The sequence below is a fragment of the Toxotes jaculatrix genome, chromosome 1 (assembly GCF_017976425.1).
Source record: "Toxotes jaculatrix isolate fToxJac2 chromosome 1, fToxJac2.pri, whole genome shotgun sequence".
Classification (NCBI taxonomy): domain Eukaryota; kingdom Metazoa; phylum Chordata; class Actinopteri; family Toxotidae; genus Toxotes; species Toxotes jaculatrix.
The window spans coordinates 26,296,635-26,321,351 of record NC_054394.1 but is presented as its reverse complement, the minus strand read 5'-3'; the positions used below and the strand labels follow the sequence as shown (position 1 = coordinate 26,321,351).

The window sequence follows — 24,717 nt, the reverse complement described above, 5'->3', positions numbered from 1 at the left end:
AGCCAGAGTTAGTGTGCATCATCAGTGTGCGTGTGTGTGTGTGTATTTGCGTGCGTGCAGCTGGTGAGGGAGGAGGGAGGGGTGTATCCTAGCGGGGAGCTTTTCCCTGTTGTAGTAACCAACTGCACGCCGACTGCCAGCCATTACTTCACTGCAGCAGCAATCTCCCTCTCGGTACTTAGTGAGGCAGACACACTAACCTGTCTGTCCCCTCCTCTTTTCTCTCTCTCTCTCTCTCTATCTCTCTCTGCATATTCAGCAGAGCTGCCCTCCTCTCCTCCTCATCACTCTGCCACTCCTGCGGCATTGCTCTCTGCTTGAAGGGGACACCGGCCTGCTCCTCACCCACTGATTCTGCATGACTGTCACAAAGGTAAGACCGCTGTGGATGTGGAGCAGCTCTCAGGGTGTCACCAGTGATTTGGGCTTGGAGTTACATTGGAGTGTGAAGGTTATTTAAGATGTTATTCTCATTTGTGTGTTTTTCTGTGTGGAGGAGCGAGGATGAGTTGCTGAGTGGTGCTGGAGTTGCTGGGTTGAGCCAGGTTGTCAGGATGCTGCTGCCTGAGGATGTGTGTTAATGTGTGTTTGTGTGACTGTGTTCCCATCCAAAAAAAAAAAAACAGTTCAATTCTGTGATCGCATTCTCTAATCTGCAGTGTTGTAAAGGCATTCTGGGTAGAAGGAAGTTATACATTTCTTTGTATAGGAACTATATAAACTTTATTTAGAGATTTAGACCTTTTTTTGAGACTTTGAATTAAGAGTAGAAATTAAAAGTCAGGCCTGGCATTTGAACACTAAAGTTTTGGGTAATTTTGTATAATTCTCCCTTTCAAACTCAGTTGTCATGCTGTATGTGCAGGGGGGATTTGAGAGATCATGTTTGGTAGGTTGGATGTTTTGTTTGCTAACTGCTGCAGGGACTTAAGCGTATCTCCTGAAGTGATTTATAGTACTAATTTACAGAATTACTATTACCGCTTCAATTTGCAAATTCTGGCTTGAAGTGGATTTCTAAGTTCTTCACAAGAAAACATGACTTGAGTATTTCGGATTTGGATAGTCTCAGTTTACATCAGACATATTGTGGCTTCTCCTTGATCTACTGTGGCTTAGCTTAGACCCCATTTATATATAATTTTGGACAAAAGTGTCCAAAAAAATTAACAAATTTAAACATAAAAATCTGTTCCAACAGTCCCATTACGGGGACTTAACCACACAGCAGGTTTCCACAAAGCAAACCACTAAATATTTAGGGTTAAGTCTTCTGATATACATCAATGCAGTCATGCAATGCAGTGGTGTGTGTGTTTGTGTGTATTTATCAGTCTCCTGGTGATCTTAAAGTGTTCACTGCTTGGGTGAGTGTGACCACCAATACACGCCCAAGTGTGTACTGGTGGTCGCAGCCTGCGCTTAATGCTGCAGCCGCCAGCTGAATCCTCTTAATCAATTAACAGAGAGAGAGAGAGAGAGAGAGAGAGAGAGAGAGAGAGAAAGAAAGAGAAACAGGAAGTCACACACACACACCACACACACACACACACAGAGGAAATTAGCACACCTACTCCCATGTAGAGAATTAACCTGGACCAAAATAGATGACCTACTGTAGACACATGACAATGGCCTATTTACTCACACTTATGGTCACACACCTGCAAGTCCCACTCAAAAGTTCTGTTAATACAGAATGGTGTAGTTTGTATTTCTGGCCTGAAATCTCTAACAAAACCACACAAATTCACAGACAATTGCTCTCAAAGTAGAATTTTTCTGCCTGTGTGTGAGAGACATTGTGTGGGAGGTGTGTGCTGCTGTGTAGGTGGATGTTCTCCACTATGAGAACTGAAAGAGGAAAAGGTCGGGTGCTCATGTGCTGGCATTGAGCAAAAGCCTAAATCTGACTGCAGACAAGGCCAAAGGCACTGAAGAGAATTTTAATGAACATATCCATGATTTTTCTTTTTTTTTTGTCTTTGCTTGCATTTTCATTCCTACCTGCAATTAGGGAAATGAGGTGAGGAGGAAGGAGTGCAGAGAAGAAAAAAAAAGAGACAAAAACGTGCTTTGACATCTTTGCAAAGACGGTATGAAAGCACATTACCCAGTGGTATCTAAAAGATGATGAGTGTGTGGGAGAGGCAGGGAGAACGAGAGAGAGAGAGAGAGTCTAGGGACGTGTTTTCACAGCTCTGTCTGCCAATGGCAAAGAAGTCACCTTGAGAGGGATACAGGCCCGGAGCTTCTGTGCTGACGGGGCTAAACAGCCTTCTACCCCTCAGCTCACAGATGCAGACTGATGATGTTCCAGAGAGACAGACAGTCCCCGCAATGCCTAATTAGTATCAGACCAAGATTTGTATTGTCTGGTCTGACTAATTAACAATAGAGCATGGATTTACAGAAAATTGCCAAGGGGTCCTTTAGGCATGTAGAACAAGCGTGAGAGTCATATTGTTTATGTGGTTTTGGCTTGTGAGCATTGCAGCTAATCAGTATGGCCATTCATGTTACCTCCTCATCACCACCACGTTTGCCTATGTCGAAATATTTACATGATGTATAGCATGTGTAGTTGTGTGCTTAAATAATGTTTTATAATTTCAGTATACAGTTGTAGCAGTACATTTAGTAAAAAACAAAGACAATCTGCAAATTGCAAATAAAACACATGCTAGTGATCAAGAAAACTCCAAACTTCTTGAGATATTTGATGTTAGTTTCTACAGATTTGTACAGCAACAGGTTTTTCCAAACAAAGTATTAAAGCTTTTCCAGTCAAGTTATTCTGTTTGTTTTTTTCTGTTTCTGGGGGATAAGTATTCTTTATCTCCCTCCCTCCATGATAAATCTGTATTTACACATTTACCAAGATACTGTAGCTATACAAGCATTAACATATATTGGTTATTGTTCATCCCTCAACATGTGCATCCAGGATTAATTTTGCAAAGCAGACATAACTTCAAACACTGCTAGCCAGATTAATTATCGCAGTGGTGTTGAATGTAAACATAAACATAATAAGCATAAACAAATGGTAGATATTGCCAATACCTGTTTTCTAAGATGTTGTCAGACTTATAACATATAATATTCTGTGAAATGTCTTTGTTTCTCACTGCAACAGACAGGTCAACAAACAGAAAGAGAAACTACCACTGACTCCTCTCAAAATGCAGACAGAGGAAATAGTTCATTGCATGTTTAAATCCTTGGCCTTTGCTTTCAAACACTGCTCTACTGGGCCGAGTCCTCTGTGAGACAAGGCCTTAAGCTCTTTAGCTTTTAAAGACCCACAATTTAGTCTACAATCATTTCTTTGCCTGGACATTTATCCCATATATTGCTACCAAATATCATAATTCCTCAAATTGAAAATCGTAATATGATTAGTAAAATACCTGAGGGTACTGCATCCCTAAATTGCGGGATGATGATTATTATACTGTAGGATTATGACCAGAATCTGTCCTCTGTGTGTAACTATGCCAAATGCTGCCACCGTGGTGGGGCAGGGACTTTTAACACTACTGAGGGGTTGCAAAGAGGATTGACGCCCTACTGCTAAATACAAAAGATGTCTATTCTTTTTGTTTTTTTCAATATTTTTTCGACAGTGTGTCACTGAGAGGCAAAAAGAAAGATTAGGAGAGAACGGAAATGTCCTCAATTCAGTGATATTACAGTTGCATGGTATGCAGCTTTGGTAGTTAGTCCATTTCAGGGAATTGTTTTATATTTGTCGGTGTTAACTTTTAATTGTATGGAAATGCTGTTAAAATGACTGTTGAGCTTTTTTGTAGCTTAGCTACAGATTAGTGATATTCCAAACGCTTTGGCTGTGATGTGGAAATGAGTAGAATATTGAAATGAAAACAAAAGGACGTTTTTCTTGAGTAAGATGCTTAGTGCCGCATACAGCGTTCTGCTCTCAGCGGTGTAGCGGGAAACTGCCAACACAGCTAGCACATCAGGGCACAGCACAAGATTATTACTACTATATCTGGACACACTGTTCTCATCTGCTTTGCGATTGTGTGTTGTTGTCTGCTTGTACACAAGTGTGTGGATGTGTGTGGGAGGACACAAATGTGAGTTGGCAGACACATCATGTGTAGGTGGGTGGAGAACTTCCATTACTACTAAATCGGAACGGAGTATTAGAGATCGTGCGATACCAGCGGAAGAGCAAACCTGTTTATTCTGCTGCCTTTTGACCTCAACGTGTGTGAATGTGTGATGTGTGTGTGTCTGCATCCTGAAGGCTGTTTAAATTGATCACAAGGTAGCCGAGTGAAATCCTAGAGATTGAGCAGGAACAACAAACCTACAGTGAAACTACTCTGCTTTCAGTTTGTTCCATAAAAGACCACTTCAGTGTCCTCCAACAACACAGGGGGCAACAGAAGCTAGCTCTAGCATTGATCGTTGCCCTGGGTTACCTTCCTGTCAGTTTTAGTTTTGCTGTCAGTCCACAGGGCTCAAGGGAGAGGCATAATGGCCACAGCGGGATTTCTCTGTGAAAGAAACTGACCTCTCCAGAAGACTGAGGTCAGCCGGCCCTGCGTCTGCCAACCAACCTCAAGCCAGAGACTTCAGGCAATAAAAGCACAGAAGGACTGAATTCTGTTCCATATTCAAAGCAATTTCTGAGCCTTTATTCAAATCTGCAATAAAGCATAATGGTAAGTTGCTGGCATAGAAACACAGGCGCACAGGCCATTTGCACCATTCTGTTGAATACCCCCTTGATCAGAAAGCTGTGATTTGCACAGAGACCCCTTAAGTGGTTCAGTTGTTTTTGGTTGGATACCACAGAAAGAGCAGTGTGCCAGGTCTGGGGAGGGGGAGTGGGAAGAAGGACAGAGGGACGCTAAGGCAGCAGAAGAGTGACCAAGACAGGGGGAGGGGGAGACTGACCTTTGGAGTACCCCCTTTTGTTCTTTTAGACACCAGCAAAAATGCTCCCCAGCTAACACTAACGGGAGTCCATGTGGTGATAAGTAATTGTCTGTTCCCAGAGGACACACATGCACACACTTATTTATGTCTGTATTGCTATACTTGCAAGGATCCTTTATGACTTTATCAGTTTTTTGGCTCGTAACTCTAACCTTAACCATCTGCACTGCAACCTTAACCTCACCCTAATCCTATTTTAACTTTAACCCCCAACCCAAAAGCCTAGGCCTCAAATCAACTGTTGAAGGCGGGAGGAGCACCCAAATGTCCTCCCATTGCAAAAACGTCTTGATTCTGTAGACACACGTGTGTACATGCACGTTTCTCTCCAGCAAAGGCTTTATATTTAACCTACTGACGTGAATTCTGTATAATTCAAAGTAGCATTCCAGCTGTGTTAAGTGTGTTTGCAATTATATATCTGCAAACACCACAATTATGAAGGACGCCCATACTGCTCTGATGTCAGGCACACATATGTGGTTGGAAAGACATCTGAAAGCCATTTTCAGTGTGTTTATGGTATAGCTTCTGCTGTTAACTGTAAGGCTGTTAAGTCTCTTGTAGCGTAAAACGATTCAAGATTTGTTTCCAGATATGAAAGCTTTGACAAATCTCAGTGACTATCCTGTTTCATATTTATATGCTTTTATGGTGATTTTATTTGTCCAGTCAAAATGGAAAATAAACATTTGCTGTGAAAAGGCTGCGCACATGCACACACACGTCCAAGCACATCCACACTCAAACTGTCTAAATTCTTTACTCCGGGCACCTCGCCCACCGTAAATCTTAATTGAGTCTGATTTAAACCACTGGCCATTTGTCAAGCTTAATGTTTACCCGCACGCTCTCTCACACACACTGACACACAGACTGACACATTAAACTGAGGTAAATCGCTAACCTAGCAACCCAAAACCTGCTATTCCTGGAGTAAGAAAAATACACAACAGCCTCTCAGATTAAGAATACTAAATCCAGAATTAAGCTTTTTTTTTTTTGTTTCTTACGTTCACTCTAAAAGGAGCAGATAAAAGAATTAACATGGGGAGAGAAAGTTGTGCGTGTGTGTGTGTGAAGGGAGGCAGACAAAAAGTGTGAGAAAAAAGGGGAATCGTTGTAAGAAAGCCACAGAAAAGCATTCACCACAGGAAGACATTCAGATCTCATGAGCTCATTGCCTGTCAAAAAGCTTCCTTACCCTGATCACTATGTGTGTGTGTCTGTGTGTGTGCGTGAGAGTGTCTGTAAAAACTGTACTTTTCAAATCTGTGTGAAAAGCCTGAAGTCTGTTTCCAAAAGAGTTGGGAAACTCTTCTTTCCTTGTGTCACTGCATAAATCATTCCTGCACTGCAAATGCATTCACACAGTCCAGACTCTCATATTGTAGGTGACTTTCTCACCAAGGCATTAAAGTATGACTTGAATTCAAGTGCACAGGGGAAAGCTTTGTTGTGGCTTTTGTTGGATAAAAGTGTTCATTTTTGGAGTCCCCCTTTGGGAGGTTTCTGAAATAACACAGGGCGGAATCATGAGAAATTATTTGTGAACATCCTCCAGCGGAAATAAAGACACAGGAGAGATTGACCACTACCAGCATCCCCTTTCCCCTCCAGCTGAGATTAAGTGCACGTCTCATGGAATGTGTGTGTTTGTATGTGTGTGTGTGCAGTCTGTACAATCAGGACATAGGATGTGCTTCCTGTTTGTGGGCCTAGGGACAAGGCAATAAGTGCACTGAGACAGATGGGTGTTTTACTTTGTGTGTGCAAATGTGTATGATTGTGTGTAGAAGTTGAATGGGTAGTAATTTTTTTTTTAAATTTGCATTAAAGACAATTTTTATATCTCATCTTTGGGCTTTTTTTGCTTGTATGAGGAAAATGAGACTGTGTATCAGCTGAAATGATTTGTTGAGAGATAATCACTCCTAGGTTTATTCAGACGTTCCATCTATCCTCTTCTTTCCCTCAGAGCAATACTCTTTTCTTGTCCTTTCATCCACTGCATTAATGTTATACATGATAATGAAATCTCCAATTTGTTCTTGTCTCTTGTGTCCTCTTGTAAATGTCCCTTTGGCTTTCATTCTGTATTACACCTTAAAGCTGCAGCTGTCTGCTTTCTTTTTTTTATGTCTAGCTATCTGTCTTTGTCTTTATCTGTGTCTTTTCTTTCTCTAAGTCCGTCTCTCATTTAGAGGGTCCTAAAATTCCTGTGACCACTACAACAGACTTATAGTGACACAAGAGGCTCTCTTGTCAGATAGTCTCTATGGCACATTCTAACAGACTGAATGGCTCGCAGCAGCTGTAGGGACGTTATTTATATGAGAATGCCCAATAACGGTGATTGAATATTCTTCTCTCATGAGTCTCACAGTCAGTTATCACAATTTTAGGCGTATAAAGGCCTTGTGAGAGCAGCATTTATGACAGTGATTATTTATTTATTTATTTATTTTAATTTATTATTGTTTTTTTGGCATTTCATGGATTGGAGTCCAGGTCACTTTTTCAATTGTCATATCATCATAAAAGTTGAGTTAATACCTCTCTAGAACCGTTAAACTGGAGCTGAACATCATAACCTTCATGAAGGTAGGGTTTATTGCAGGACACAAATTCCCCAAAGTCATTCCTGAGATGTGGGAACGCAGTAACATCGTTTAACACCATTAAGAAGTCTGACTGATGAGTCGATCAGACAGGTTTTAAACAAATTAGTAAAAGAAGATTAGTAAAAATTACTTAGACAACATAGGGGAATGGTAAAATCATGACATCCACAACAGTCTACAAACCAACGTCTAGTTCAGCTTTTTTGCCTGCTGTAGTTTTCTATGTGGGGATTACCGGGCTCTCAGGTGTGCTCACTTTGGGTTTAGCTAATCTAGCAGAAATGTCAGCTTGTTGTGAGAAATTTCACAAATTAATCATAACCAATTACTGAAATACAGTACAAAAACCACAAAGCAAGTAAAATGACTCGATAATAGGAACTTAAAATACCAAGATCTTCTAGTTAAGACTGTCCTTTTTAGTAACTCTTATTGCACTCAGTTGCACTGGTGAAGCTGAGGTGGTCAGTAAATGTCACTTAGGCAGCTGCAGATCAGGGTGGTCCGTCTTCTCACTGAAACAGTAGCTGTCCGGTTGCGAGGCTTGATGAAGTGTCATGGAATCCACTTGTGTAATTTTATCCCACATCAAATTCCTAAGCCTGAGGCTGACAATGGCAGTGCTGTATAGTGTGTTGTGTTTTTATTTCTTGCATGCTTACAACAATGTCAGCTCCCATTTGGGGTATGTCCTGTCAGCGCTGTTGAATGTTTTGTCATTTGTTTCTCACACGTGGTATGGTTGTCAGGTGTGATGTGCTGTGATGTCTTATGCTGGTAAAGACACTGGTTCAGACACGATGCATACCACATGTGAGCATACAGGTTATGAATTTATCTTTGTGTGTGTTATACTGTAGGTGGTACTGTATTCTGCACTGAATGAGAGAGAGCTGAGTGAACATAAGTGAGCAATGAGTGGGGAGTGGGGCAACGAGTGAGAGCACATCCATGGAGGATGATACTACCACCCACACTCTCTCTATCTCACACACACACACACACGTACAAACACACACAAGCACACAGATATCCGCATTGGAGTTCATCGGGGTCAAATTCAGCTCTGTATTTTGCCTCTGGGCACTGTTAGCTCGTATAAATATAGATGTTAGTCTCTGTAGCACAAAATACTTCCAATTTTTTTCATTTCCTTCCCTCGTGCCATCTTTCTCACCTCATGTCTCTACTGTTCCCTCTCTCTCGTAGTCTGTTTAGTAAAAATGAGATGAACAAAAAGTGTTAAAATCAATTTTTTCACAGGTAGTTAGTCACGGTGGTTTGTTGTTCTGAACAAACAGATGAGCCCATGAGGAGATCACATGAAGCATAAATACATAAGCCTCTTATAAATGATGCAGTATAGAGTAAAGTGTCAGATTGGAGCCACAGATAAACCCTGGTGTGTCAGCAGTTTGTTAGATGAGCGTGGCGGAAGACGTGCGGTTTATAAACGAGGCTGTTTTCAGTTCAGTTGACGTTTGGAGAGGTCAGGGGCCAGGTGGTGCAGGAGAGAAGCAATTGACGCTGCAGAAACCTGGGTTCAGGTCAGAGCTCCTTCAGGCTTGGGACTTAACCACTGATGTATAAAAGAGTGCACTCTTCTTGCTGCACTAGTGATGCATGGCGGTTGGTCGGGGTGTCCTGCAGAGGGAATGGAACCTGGGGCAAATACCGTTAACAGAGCAATACGCCCTTGAGGGGAAGCTCCTTGTAGATCATAGGAATCATATGACTGTCTACACCCTCCTCAGACCATCAGAGGATTTAGACTTTCCAAAATGGGAGAAAGGAGGACAAGATATAAAATTAATTTAAGTAGAAGAGTAGAGTTTTACAGCCCTGATCTTAAAGCAGCCATTCAACATGTCAGTATATTAAGTTAATAATATTAAAAACTACTTTGTATTTGTCTTGAAAGGCTTTGCATAAGCAGCGACATGACACACTGCATCACTGGGGGTTGATTTATGCTGGAGTTAATTTCAAAAACCATTATTCAATTCTTCCTTCAGAGTTTTTTTTTTCATCACAACTGTGAAACGTCAGTATAAGTGTCAATCTGTCCTTATTTTTGGAGAGTTTGTTATTAACTCCAGCTGTCTGGATTTCCATTGCTGTCACTATGGAAACACAGTGGGTATGCCTGTCTGTCTAAAAAGGAGCAGTCCAGCAACACTGGCGAGAAACAAAGAGGCTTTAGAAATTATTGAACATTAGAATTCATACTACTCCTTGTTTTTATGGCTTTAATAAAACATATTGACAATTTACCCATTCATGCAGAATTCTATAAAAGCTCAATTTACATGCTTGAGTTTTCCAGGGACGTTGTCTTGCACCTGCACATTCTTTTCTCTATTTTGATTAGAAAGCAAACTCAACCTTCTGTCTCGTTTTTTTTTAAAGTCTGACGAGAAAAAAACTTTAAGCAGTCACCTTTATGATCTTGTTGGCTTTTTGATAGGAAGGTCTATGCGCTTTTGATAAGAAGACAAGAAAGCCCGTTGCTCAGGGAAATCCATCGGATGCCTCATTGTTGAACGTAGGCTCACTGTATGCATTTTCTTTCTGTGTGTTATTGTTTACTGGACAGATTCACCAGCTGAGAGCCAGCTGTGTCTGCATTCCTGCCCTTTGCTTCTTCACTGTGGGTGCTGACTGCAGCTGAGAGGGTTTTCTGGGTCTGTGCTGATGTGCCAGCTCATTTATTTATGTAGATGTTTCGTGGAAGGAGATGAAGTGCAACTGAGGGCAGTAACACGTGAAAAACACGCACAGACCTGATCAAGATTTAGCTCCAATCTAAGCATTGCTAATAAAACCTGGGTAATTAAAGTTTAAGTGCGCAGTGTTTGTTTATAAAATGTATTTTGTTCATTTTTTGTGCACAGATCGTAAGTTTAAACTTTTGAGAAATAATTATTTTTCATGCAAAATTTCAGGAAGCTAGGCTGGCACAAAATTTTTTGATAGAACCATGGATGGATAATTGAATGGGCCTACAGGGCATAGGTCCAGGGGCCTAAGGGGTTAGTGCTGCCTTGGAACAGAGGAAATCTTAAAAAAAATGACCTCCAAAAGACAAAATGATTAAAAAGAGACACAAGGAACCCACAAAAAGATGCAAAATGAATAAAAATAGATGCAAAAAATTAAAAAGAGATGTAGAAGGCCAAATTTTGTTCAACGCAACCTAAAATAGCTATTTGGAAAATCTTCCACGTACTTCAATCTGGGACTCCTGCTTCTATAATTTTCACTTGTGTAGCCCATTAGTCAGCCATAACCATGCAGCTGAGTTCAGAGGTATTATTCAGTCTGCTCTCTGTATCCTTCCTGTCTGTCACACAAGATAAGGTCCGGCAGTGCTCCTGTAAATGAAGGATAGGAGCTGTGAAATCCTGTGCTTCAGTTAATAAAGGCTAAAAAACATTATTCCACAGGGTCAGGGGCAAAAAAAAAAGCGGTTCTGGTTTTGAATGGGAAGGTGCTGAGGGTAGCAGCAGCAAAGAAAAGCTCGCAAAATTAAAGAAGTCCTCGAGTCATGGAAAGATAGGATTTGAAGCTTTGACATTAATCCTCATTTTAAGCCTGCAAATATTTCTGACCGCACACCCACCTCATTTCTCTACTGCTCCAGAGAAATGCAGTGAGTTTTTTGGGTGAAGTTAGCATCCCTTAGTTAGTTAGTAAATTCATACTACTGCATGACTGTGAATTACCCGGTCTAGAAGCCACTGCGTCTTCACACAATTGAAACCTTAGTTAGCAATGCCATTCAAAGGAAACATCTGAGAAATAGCAAATTTTCCTCTATTGGCGATGCTAATAGCTGCTGTGCTTCCGTACTGTTAACACTCACTGACTACAGTAGCTTTATTTCTGTGATTTTGGTGAAAAGCAACTGCACTGAAAGATTTACTGAGACTTCCTAACTTGCGGGACATTAACAATTTGGGACATTAAAAATATAGCGTGCAGATCAGGACTGACTATAAATACGTATCATCACTGATTGAATGTGTTTGGAAAGATTACTGTATAATCCACCCAAAACAATGTAATACACAGACACACACACATGCACAAACTGGGATACACAGAAACAAGGACGATTCAGATAATACAGGAAGCCAAAGTATGACTTGGGAAGTGAGCAGATCAGTGGGGAGTAGATGGTGCCAATAAAGAATCCCTTATGGAATAACATCCAAAATTAAAAATGTGTCTCCACAGAGGATAGCGAAATGAGGTCTGTGTTCAACTGGATCAACTGGATTTTAAACTGGGACACATAGACCTGCTGTACAGTAGAAGTCCGATCGACAGGCTGGCAATGAACAGATCAATGCAACAGACCGGAAAGAGGTGCATGAGTAACCATATAGTACATATCTGACATACTGCTAGCAAGCCACTGTCCTGCCATGTGAGTGGCATTTCCTTGTATAAGCTTTATAATTACCTCTTCAACAGTGGAAGAATTATAATAAGCATATGGGGGCACATGTACGTAGAATGACAGCTGCATTAACATTGTAGTCGTGTGGTTCGTTCTCCCTGGGTGATCTCATCAACACAGTGGCTCCTCTGAAATAGGTCAAATTCACAACACATTAACCTTCACCCACATATGGGAATACTGTCATTTCAAATGTGGCTTAACAAGCTCTCACATGGATGCAAAGCTGAGGAGGACAATGTTGTAGAGACACTGGAGAAACAATCCCAGACATGCAAGAGTGCATACTGTTCCTTAGACAGTAGTTTTAACCACAACTGTACATGTCTGGGAGTGTGTGTGTGTGTTAGAAACCGTGGGACGGAGAGGTGAAGAGCACTATGTGCTTCCTCTTTTCACTTGTCTGATTTTAAACAGTCCAGTCACCATCTCCACTCATGATCTACACGGGCTTGATTGCTATCCATGTCTAGTTTGAATGTGGAAACGACTTTAGGCCATTGCTGCAGTTGTGGCTCAGCCTGCTTACTTCAGTAGAAAAACCCATTAGGAGTCTTTCTTCACAACCCCTGCCATGAATAAACAGGAACATCTGGAGTTTCCCTGCCCCCACTTTAGAGCTGGCAAAGGTGCCAGAGTTGCTGCAATCTGTTTGTCTCTCACAGAGTGGACCCTCTTTGTGTCCTGCCTATGGTAATAGACTTTGATATGCCTGACTCTCATTTCTGCTGAAGAACCATGATAGAAGATATTTTTTGACCTCTTAATAGCATCATGAAGAAGCTTTATCTTGGTATGCTCTCTCTTACTACATTTTTATTCCTACTGTCCTCTGGCTACTCATTGATCCTCCAGCATCAGTATGTGTACTTGCTCTGGGGAACCTCTTTCATTGGCTGAACATATTATCTTTGTCATTTCATACAACATGTAGTTACTCCATGGACCCACTTTCGAGTAGTTCATTAAACTGCGAGTAACTATAAAGAGATTACAGAGAACTGAGCCAGTACACTAATTTTATATTGATGTGTATGAGGTTCCTGTAGAAGGACGTTGGCTATCTCATTGCCCCGTATAAATGTATCAGGCAAATCACTCTGTAATAGCTTTCCACTCCTGGTATCCGGTATCTGCACCTACCGTCGGTCAGTTCATCTCTCCAATACTGTGGTCCAGCGATATATATCTCAACAGCCCCTGGACAGATTTTCTGTGAAAATTCACAGTCACACAATGATTCCTTGGGCTTCTGGTGACTCGCTCACATGTTGTACAGCACCACCATTGGGCCAAAATGTCCACCTGTACGCAAGAAAAATAAAAATCGAAAAAGCAGAGAGACCATGGAATTTACTGATTCATGCTTCCCCAGAGGATGAATCCTTTCAGCGCTGGAGACTCAATTAAATTTCTTCCAGCGCCACTCTTATGCCAAAATGTCAGCACCGTACATTGTATCTCATAATTTAGTAGGTGACTGCTTTAAGCTTCTTTATTTTTGTGCCATTTCTACTGTTGATTTCATTTAATAAAATATGTGGCTCCAAGTTGCTATTTAAAATTTGTTGAAAATTTGTTTGTTGGCCTGTAAAATTATCTTATCTCATAATAATCAAAGTACTAAGTCAAAGCATTGTTTGATTTATGTAAATGTATTTTTTTGGCACCAACATGATGAACTTTTATTTATTTTTATTGGAAACTGGAGCATTAGATCTGTCTGATTCTGGTCTCTCTTGGATTAATTATCATATTCTCCTACATCTTTCCAAGCATATCACATTTACAATAGGAAGATCAGGATTCTAACAGCACAGATCCAAGGTTCAGTCGGTCACTGTCTGGAATGGAGAAGTCCTTGGCCAGGCAGATGGTCTGGCACTTGGGTTGGCCCCGCTCTCTGTCTAGGTTTGTTTTTTCACACTCTCCATCGCTCCAGTCCTGTGAAGACAGACAGAGTGAGAGAGAGAAAGAGATGGTGAGAAGACATAATAGAAAGAGAAAGCAGAGAGCAAGACAGACAGTGAGAGATTGAGAAGGTAGCGAAACCAAAGGCGTGTTCGGTCCATCTGGTTGCTGACGTAGTTGAGCAGGATTGCCTGGCATACCGAGTCTCTGCGCTCCTGAACTTCAAAGCTTTGAGCCTCATCCAATTTGGACGAACAAGTAGCTTTTTACCAGACTTGTGAAAAACTGAGTAATAAATACTTTGCATGAGAAAAAGATCAGATGGCTTTAAAACATTAGAGATGGCTCAGTGTTTGAACCAGTAAATGAACTGATTGATGTTTTTTTTTATGGAGAAGAGAAACAAGCGGCTGTCCAGGTCTTTTCAGTCTTCCCATGTCGTAGCTCCTGGTGAGGGTTTCTTTTAAAAATGTATTTGCCCAGCAGCCCTTTGGTACCTACTAATAAAGCATAGTAACATGAGGGTCATGTGTTCCAGTAAGCCATGACTGTGTGATAGTGAGCCAGCATGCACAAAACAGAACCCTGAAACTACAGCTGCTGAATATGATTAAAGCATTGATAACTTTATTATTTACACATTTGCTTTTCCTTCTGTGACTGAGGCCAGTAATGCATCTGAACTGCATCGTTTTTGGAATGATTGACTTGCTTAAAGGACCCTTTTGGTTCTCTTGATGGAACGTATGGACAAATAACAACTGACAGGAGAGCAGGCACCAAGATCATCTCTTTCTTTGTTCAGGAGACAGTGTAGGACTGTGGTAATCCCTTATTGTGACTCTGCTTTGTTGGTAAATGGTAAATTCACCCATTCAACCCATTCACACACAAATTCATACACACACTCACTCACATACTGATTCTGCAACCATCAGAGGCAATTTGGGGATCAGTACCTTGCCCACGGACACGTGGACATGCAGACTGGAGGAACTGGGGATCAAACCATTGACCTTCTTGAGACACAGCCGCCCTTTGGCACACTCAAACACAAAAACACGTCAACACATCTTATGAAAAACAGCCCCTGACCCAACGTCCTGCAAGTCGACAAGTCCCATCAGAAATCACCTAAAGTTTTGAAACGCAGAATCTTAACAGATCTGAAATAATAACTCACCGACTGATTAATCATTCCACAGAGCTGTTTCTGTGGTATTACCTCAGTGATGGATTTCAATAATCTGATGAAAGTGCTCCTGCATTTTGGGCTCAGTGCCATTTGGCTTTCTCAATTTGAACCACAGCCAGAGGGATTTCATTTCACAGCTGATGAGATTTGTGTACTTTGCCATCAATCAACTTTCTTTAGTGCTACTTCTGTAAAAGTTTGTTCTTCTGAACACAATTTCAATTATGTATTAGCTTTGCTCAAACAGATGTCCACTACGTAAATAGTGGAAATTCAAGTTTTCTCTTCAAACTGTAGCAACATCAACTGATTACAGCAGCTTTTATCACTGTAAGGTATGTAATGTAAAAGTAAACTTTAGTATAAAAAAACAACAACAACACTACAATAATAATAATGATAATAATTATTTATCTACAGATATGATGATGTAGTATATGACAGCTCACTGTGATTTTAAGAAGGTGGTCATCAGAGGGCATCAGAGTATGAAATGAAATGCTTCTTCCGTTGCTTCTATTTTAATTATTTTCCTACTACAGAGAGTTTTGTCAAGATGTGTGTGTGTGTGCGTGTGTCTGTGTGTGTGTGTGTGTGTGTGTGTGTGTAGAGAACACACGTGGTCTGACAGAGGGGAGTTAATCTCTGTCGGGTAAAAGCATCCTCTGCTCCTCCCTTCTGTTTGCTTTTTTTCTTTGTTTCTTTAAATATTTCATCATTCTTTCTCAGTCTACCTCTGCCCTTTCTTCCTCCCTCGTACTCTCTTTTAGGCAGCGTCCACCTTCCGTTATCTGTACTTGTCTTTTTTTTTTTTTTACTGTGCCTATGCTCATGTCCTTTTTGGTTTCTCAGTCTTTCCACTGGACTTTTCCTTCACCTTAAGTCTACAACCCCCCTCTGTCATTCGGGGTGTGGGGCCCGGCTCACATCATTATGCTCCAAAAAGCATGTGGCACAAACTCCTGGGGGAAAAGCAAAAGCAAGCACAGGGGAGATTATTAATTTAGACCTTTCTTCAGGTTTTTGGACTGACTGATCATATAAGTGGAAAATGAAAAAAATGTGTCTGATTCGTGTTTGAATGTGAAATATTTTAGCTAGTAAGAGAGAAGAAGGAAGAAAAAGACTATACTAATATTCAGTATAAACCCATAGTGATTATATTACCTGGATGATAACACTGCTGTCAACAAACTCCTTTTACAGTGGATGGATTCCTGGACACCCACTCCTCCATGTTCTTGTGCTCTGATAAGTGCCCTTCAGCTGGGTTTCTGTGTTTCCTGTCCTTGAGTAGTGTGCTATTTGCACCATTACGGCTGCTTAATGGGGCCGGCTTAAGGCCTAAGAGCTGCCATTAGCTGAGCTTCAAGCATCTCCTGTCATTGTCACAGGGTAACACTCTATCATCATGAACACACACTCCGAAACTCGTGTAGCACAGCCTGCTATTTCACCAAGCTTCTATCTGTGGCGCAAAGACTGTATGAAGAGTAATCCTTAAAATGACTTCACCCACTTTGTTCATTGTTGTTACTAAAGTATTAACAAAGATGAATTCAGTGAGTTTAATGGTCTTGTTACTGCGATGATTTAATGGTATCCTTCTGCGCTGTGCTAGCTGTTGGATGCCGAGGCATTGGCTAACAGTCTGTATATCAAGACTACAGTCATGAAGTGAGCTAAGCGCTAACAAGCTCACAACGGCAATGCTGCCATGCTGATATATATTGGGTAGTTTATTTAGCATGACATGAATAATCGTAAATCTTTGCCCTTTCACCCAACCCTGCGGTTCACTTTAACATGATGTGTTACAGTTGAGTCTTTTTGGTGCGCTTGTGTGTGTTTTGTCTGAGAAGCTCCATAAATAATACAGTAGACATTAATGGGCAAGGTAATGGGGACTAAGTGAGTTCCAAGAGCTCCTGTGACCTCTCTTGTCAACTGATTGAAATGAATGCAGGCTCAAATAAAAGATTACCTTTCCAACATTCCTGGACTGGCCATCTGGAAAATCTGACAAAAAGCCAGATGGACTGATTCACTTCAGGCTGCTGGAGCAGGTGTGTTAAATCTATTCTGTTCTCTTTTATTTTATTCCATTTGCTACTTGCCCACAGCAGCTATCCCCTGCAGTGCCGGTTGTGCCTTTTGTTTACTTTTTTGTATATGAGATGCTGTAAGCAAACATTGCTTATATATTCTGTCTGCATCAGACATTATGCATTAGTGTCAGCTGATTTTTTTTTGATTGGTCTGTAAATGTGCTTATAGTCTGTTGTCTGATGGAAACTTGTGAGTGCACCTTGCATTGAGGTGCCAACTTCTTTACTGACTGCTCATATTTTTGATGATTTAGAACAGCTGCCAGTCATAGTTGCAGACTGTAGGCTTTAACTTGATTTGCTTCATTTAGCACAGAGAAAACTACAGCTCCAGCTACATGAGTCATCATAACTTGGCTTCACCCTTATCTATAGTACTCAACATTTCTATAGTTTTAGCTGTAATCTCTGTTTTTTTACTTGGTGTAATTTCGTAAGGGAAAACTACACTGTTGTTGTCAGACTGGCAGATTGAATACTGATGATTGCGGTTTTCATGTGTTGTATTAGATAAGAAAAGGGTCGGCATTGGTGCCCTGAAGAAGATTAATGTCAATGGATCTGACTGCCCGCTGTTAGCTAGTAAAATGCAAATACTTTGCTCTAATAATCAACAACTTCACAACACACAAAAGCCTTTTATAACCACGACTGTCCCATCAGACATTGCTATAGCAGTGTAGAAAATATTCCAGCACTTTCAGCTAAGCTGTGACACTTCCTGTGTGAGTCAGAATTAGAGTGCCCACTTCACGCTGCGAGAAATTTTTTGCCAAAGGAGCCAATAGGATATCTCTCTTGTTGTGCTATTTATTCCTTGCAGAGATGGGAAGTTGTCCTAAATGAGTGTACAGTGCCACTGCCAAGGGAGAGGAGGAAAAGACAGAACATGACATGGTGGCTTGACAGGACTTCACTGTGTCTGAGTGACGAGACATGCAACCGCCCTGCGGATTTGCCTTTTGTATGTATTGAATGTGGGTTCAGATGGTCCTACTTCCTTATTTGGCACCAACACTGAGAAAATCTTGATTGGAATAGTTTTGCCCGTTGATTTGATTTGGTGGTGATTGAATGGCCTTTTGTGGTTCATAATGAGTCTCTGTGTTGCCATTGACTGTGTACAGTTCAGGAAGTGAGTGGACGTTTCACTGCAGCTGGGACGGCTGGAGAGCACAGTTAAGTGATATTGCTATACTTATGAAAATAACTATTTGAAAGTGGATTTTTTTTTTGTGTGTGTTTTGCAGTTCTACTGTGGGTTTTAGATTTTGGTGCTTGTTTTCAACTGAGACAAAGACTTACTGCTTTTATGAAATTGGAAAGAGGGCTAAAAACTCAAACAGAGAGGAGGAAAGAGAAAGATTTAGAGAGCACCAAGCAGAAGCGGTGTCTTGAGGCAAGATGTAAAAAAAAAAAGAAAGAAAGAAAGAAAACACTCAATAAACACACTCTGCTCTCTGGAGTGGTCTGCCTTGCAGCCACGAACACTACTGTAAATGTATACTGGTGCAAACAGGTAACACATGGTCAGACATGGGCACAGACACAGAAGCCAACACACATGTGCAACATAAAAGGAAGACAAAAGACAAGTACGCTACACACACACATACACACATATACGCACCACACTAAGGCGAACCTCCCTCACAGTGAACCTGCAGGGCTCCACCTACATTTCAAACACACAGACAATCATCAGGGGAAGCAATTTTCACTATAACACCTGCCTCCCCCGGTATATTGACCTGACCAGGGGTCGTCTCAGAAACTGTTTGTAGTGAAAGAAAGAGACCTTGGGGTTCGTCAGGGAGGAACAGGCAGGGTTTAAGAAGTTGGTGTCATTCGCACAATTATCTCCAGCTACATTAAATCTTTAAATATGTATTTGAGTCATTTAGATGAATGGGAGCAAACACTGATGTTCAAATTAACTTTGGCTATTTCAAGTGTTGCTTGCACATTGTTGACACATTTCAGACCACGGCAACATAATAACTGTAATGTGTGGATCACACCCAGCTCTTAAGTGTTGTAATAACTATAACAATATAAATAGCTACAACAGACGTTGACATTGAAGGGCATTGTGCTAATTTATAAAGACTTTTACATACAAAATACAAAATAAGAAAGCTTTGCTATCATCCTGCCTTTGGCAGTGTTGCAGTTGTCTACAAGGTCCACAATTACAGACAGTTTCATACCTATGGAGTGAAGGAGTAGAATAAAAAAGGTAGTGATAAGAGATTAAAAGACAGAAAAAGGATGGAGGGAGTAAAAAACTACTGGTGCTGGGAATTAGTCGGAAGGGTCATCTGATTCTAACCAAACTGTGGGTGGGAAAGAAAGGAGGATGAATGGCTACCAGTCTAACACTACTCTTCTGGACAAGAGTTTGAACTGTGTTAGAGACGGAAAGAGACAGAGGGCTGACTGAGTGGCAGGATGGGAGAGAAGCATAAGAGCAGGAGGGGGAGAGTGCTGGGCCCGCAGCTATCAGTACTAGTAGGAGGAGAAGAGGGAGGGAAGAGTGAGTTTAAAGGGGAGGGGGGAAAAAACATGAGAGAGAAGGAGGTAGAGCTCACACATGCCGCCTGCTTGGAATTGAAGGGAAAGGAAGGAAGAGCAGAGATCCTGGCAGCTTGCTTAGAAAGGAGGGTGGATGTTTGCAAACTGAGAAGGCCGCAGGAACACAGTGACCATAGAGTCACTGTAAGGACACTGGTAAGGTAAGGTGACTTTTTCAGTAAGGGGATTATGAGGACGTTTGATTACTGTTCATATATGTGATGTGTAGTAAATATGAAGGGGGATATTGGATGGATAATGGTGAAAATATGCACCAAAAAGCTGTCTGCAAAGTTCAGAAGGCCTCACACTCTGTAACCCTGGAGGGAATCATGCTCACAGCGCACAAGTCTTGTGATCTGCTTTGGTAGATACAGTAATTTCTTCTCTTGCTTAGTTGCTGTGTTTTTGTGTTTGTGCATGCCACTGCTTACTGACTCTGTGTGTGTGTGTGTGTGTGTGTATTCCTGTGCTGCAGACACTTGTGAGATAAGAAAGACACAAACACTCATAGACAGACATGCTCTCTGTGCCATACGCCATTGGCCACTGAATGAGCATCCTTGTAAAGAGAGCTCAAAGCAGGCGAGTCTTCTCTTCCCCTCTCGTCCAACCGTCCCTCAGGCCACTTTCAGCTGCTCCTCTGTTCTACATTAATTCTTTAACAAGCTGCCATTATGCTGCCCATACAGACATGGCTTCAGAGCAGTCGATCTGGATTTGAAAGAGATGAGTGTAAAACCTTTATAGGGAACATATAATAAGCTCATAGTAGAATTATATATGAATCTGTGTCATAAATGGACATTTAGTTCCTATGGAGCATCATTTGCCGTTTGATCTCTGGCTGATTTTGATCACAGAAAAAATGCCAACACAGCATTAGTTAGATCTACATAAAAAAACATCATAGTTTATAAACTCATCACATTAGTTAAACTAATATTTTATAACAATTATCTTGACTTGATTATTGATTATCTACCAATCATTTCAGCACCATTTGTAAAATTTAAGAACTCACACACACAAAAAGAACCTGCTTAATGTACTGTAACAGCAGTAGCTGTGAAATACTGGGTGACTTCATCTACCACGTTACCCACACTTGCTGTTACTCCAGTCTGGTCTGAGACGGAAAGGGACAGGGAAAGACAATAGCAGCAGCATGGTGAGGGGATGTTTCTATTTGTATGCGTACACCACTCCCACCAGTTCCCGTCCTTATCCGAGGAACAATGCTGAATAGACGATTGCCTGATGTCATCCGGCATCGCTGCCACCGATCTGACAAGAATCATGAATCCCTCGTTAACTGATATAGTCTCCATCAGACTTATCACAGAAACTGTGCACAGGAACAGATCTGGTCTCAGAGAATTTCTTAGAAGGTGGCCATGTTCACTGGGGAGAAATTCCCACAACTTCTTTCCTTATGGGACAAAGGTCATTTGACATCCACTTCCTGGGACTGAGTCAACTTTTCAGTCCTTATGCAGGGCCAGCTCATGCCAAAAATCAAGAGCTCCATCAATGCATTCTTGTGGTGAAGTGACAAACAAAAGAAGCGTCTTGAGTCTCTTTTGTTGTGTGTAATGGCTGCAAACAATGGCTGCTTGTCTGTTGTACAAGATCCTCGTGAACTAAAAGAGTGACAAACAACAGGACATACTGTAATGTGCTGCGCTAGAGATTAATCATTTTTATTTATATATTATCTTTTTTTTGTGATCACACTATTTGGAAGAAATGTCTTTACTACTACTGCTTTTCCTTCTGGACATGTTAATCACTGGCTATAAGGCAACATGAGACAGTGTCACAACAGCTTTTCTGAAAGTCTCACTTCCATCACCAATTTGGACGATGTCCCACAACTGCATGTGCGACTGTTATCATGTCTGCACAGATGGGACAACCCACCCTGCAACTGTGGGTTTGGTACATGGGAATGTGACATTAGGCTTCACTGATTCTTTCTTTACGTTCGTCATTATGAGTCAGGCACTGGACATCATGTCCAGTGCCTGACAGTATTCACAGAAAGAATATAATGTTTCTTTGCAATGTAAATTATGCGTGTTTAGCTTGGCTATTTCACCCTGGTGTGTTTCTATAGTCTGCCTGCACACAATGTTAAAATTACTTATCACATTTACTACACTTACAGGGTTAAAAAACGATATTAGGGGCTCTTACTTTTTTAGGTTAAATCCACGCTTTATACACTTTATACACTGAGGATGTTTTAAAGGAGGAGATGTTGATAGAGACTGATAAGAAGAGGCAAAGAATTGTGTTGAGACACTGAAGTGCAGGTAGACGTTTAACAGAAAATGAACTGACAATCTTATCAAGCAAAAATAGCTGGTTCCAGCCTCTAACATATACGGTTTTGCTGTTTTTCTCTCTGTTTTGTATCATTGTAAATTGAATATCTTTGGACTTTGGGTTTTTTTTTTTGGTTAGGAAGACATCATCTTGGATTCTGGGAAATTATGATGGTCATTTTCCACAATTTTGACATAAAAAACAAAAAAAAAAGTTTTGATAAATCTTTATCCTTGATATATTGTTTTTTTTTTCTTCTCAGATGTCATGGCGTCCGACCTACCGAAGCTCCAAGTTTCGAAATGTCTATGGAAAAGTAGCCAACCGGGAGCACTGCTTCGACGGTGTCCCCATCACCAAGAACGTCCATGACAACCACTTTTGTGCCGTCAACTCCAAGTTCCTTGCAGTCGTCACCGAGAGTGCCGGCGGGGGCTCTTTCATTGTTATACCTGTATCCCAGGTAACTGGCACTTTTATACTCTTGATTTGCTGTTTGTTGTTATGCCAACCAGAGTAAAAAATGAATGGGGTCCTCCCCTCTTTGCAGACTGCCGGGGTTGTCTGAATTCTGTACATTACTGTACGCTTCATTGTCAGAAGAGATACATGATATTAATGTTTTTAAAATGCTTAGCTGTTGGTAGTTCTGACAAAAAAATGCATCAGGTTTGGCGGTGTCTGTTTCTACATAAATGAAGCACAGACCCTGCCTGCTATTACAAAACACGCCAGCCCTAAAATCCTTAAGCCAGAATCTAAGGCATTGCATTGCTAATAGGAGAATATAAAGGCATGTTGGTATTGCCCATAAATACAACAAAAAGAGCACTACTGTATTGGAAAGTCTGAAATTCTTTTTCATATTATAAGCAAAGAGAATGTGTTTCTTCTCACTGAGAATTCAGCCTTAAAGTCGCACATTTTAGATGTTTTATGCAGATAGAAAAGTGATAAATTGTCTGTGGAAAGTAACTTTTCCAGGAACTGCATTTCACTGAAAATGTGTTCGTTCAGATTTGATTTGTGGTGATGAAACTGAATTTGATATGGAAAATAGTTTCTAAATGTCGTGCCTGTAATGAATTTGAGGTGCTTATGTGGGGAACAAGACAAATGTTTCCCATTGGATGCTGATCGTTGTTGTGTTCTCTTGTGTATTGCTGTATTAAAAGCAATGCAAGACAAATATTGGGGTTATTTTTCCAACTTTTCAGATAACATTATAGGCCTGAGAAACCATAAAGTGCTTTGCCTCTTTAAGAGAGACTCTGCCAAGGTACTTGAAAAGCTCTTGGCTGCTGAGCAGGGTCGAGTCAAGCTGTCAGGCAGAAGACGTATTCAGTAAGCTGAGCAGCTCTGCTGTCTGAAGCAGGGAGACCTCAGCTACATTTTACTTTACATCATCATGAGCTATGGTGTTCAGTCATGGAAAAAGACTGACTTCTGGCTGTCAGTGTGTGTGTGTGTGTGTGTGTGTGCGTGCGTGCGTGTGTGTGTCCTGCAATTTAGGCAATTAGTCTGTGTGAAGAGCCACAGTGATGTCAGCCTTTAATTGTTTTCTTCTGATCTGAAGAGTCACAAACTATCCACTGTTGCTATGCTCTATCATTCTATATACGTAATAACAGAGTACGTAATAAGGGATCACTTGATATAACTGTTCATAAATTGATTTAAGAAAGATTTTATTTTATCTACCCACACCGCTCAGCTGAGAAATGCCTTTTAAAACTGGTGAGACTGCAGGCGGTTTCCGTGCAGCGCTCTTTATTTATGAAACTCACTTTGAGCTTTGAGAAGGAGAGTGGCACAGCATCACAGCATGAACGTAACACTTCCTGGCACCGTGTTCATTTTTAAATTGTTGCTTGCAGAGATAGAAAGAGAAGGTCCTCAGATGTGACTACTAGGTGGCTTACTTGTAACTCTAATAATATATTTTAAAGAGTATGGTATCATTTATCACTTATGCAGGCTTCACTAAGGAAGAAATAGCTATTATTATTATCTGCAGTTTTATCTCTTCACCGCTAGTTTTAATTGCTGATAGTATAAAGGTAATTTAGGTGGTCATTACTTAATCTGAGGAAAATGAAAATAATCTGAAATAAGCAGCTGGAAAATCTTCTCGTCCAGTGTTTTGCTCTTCAGTCTAATGGCATATTTTGATTATAGGGTAAAAAAAAAAAACTATTGCACATTATCATTGACAACAACTTATAATTCTTGAACTGAAACTCATTTTTCATGCTGTGTAATGACTCCTTCCATGACCCATCCAAAGACCATAACTTGATCAATTTCCTGCAAGTCAAAGAATCGCACTTAAGCATTTCCTGGGGTTTGTGCTGAGTTATCGAGTTCAGACATGGCATTTATCATACTCAGCAGCAGCGCAGATGACAGCTTCTCTGGGATGGTAGCAGCTGTTTCACGCAGAATCCTCTGATCAGAACAACAAATCAGCAAACCTAGGTGATATCAGTTAGCATAAGGATGAACAGAACCTACCCTCCTTAGAGGTATGGTATC

At 40.9% G+C, this 24,717-nt stretch overlaps 1 protein-coding gene across 2 annotated transcripts in view; it reads left to right on the top strand.

Moving 5' to 3' along the window:
* The first annotated feature begins 290 nt into the window (after nt 1–290).
* coro2ba (coronin, actin binding protein, 2Ba) overlaps nt 291–24,717 on the top strand; it is a 38,262-nt gene continuing 13,835 nt past the window's right edge. Inside the window, exons 1-2 of one of the 2 annotated variants that reach the window (XM_041031852.1) lie at nt 291–373; nt 22,445–22,645. In XM_041031852.1, coding sequence (XP_040887786.1) covers nt 359–373; nt 22,445–22,645 — 216 coding nt within the window. In that variant the 5' untranslated portion in view covers nt 291–358. Of the gene's footprint in view, nt 374–19,881; nt 20,013–22,444; nt 22,646–24,717 lie in introns of those variants that run through there. The other variant, XM_041031897.1, reaches the window with a different exon arrangement.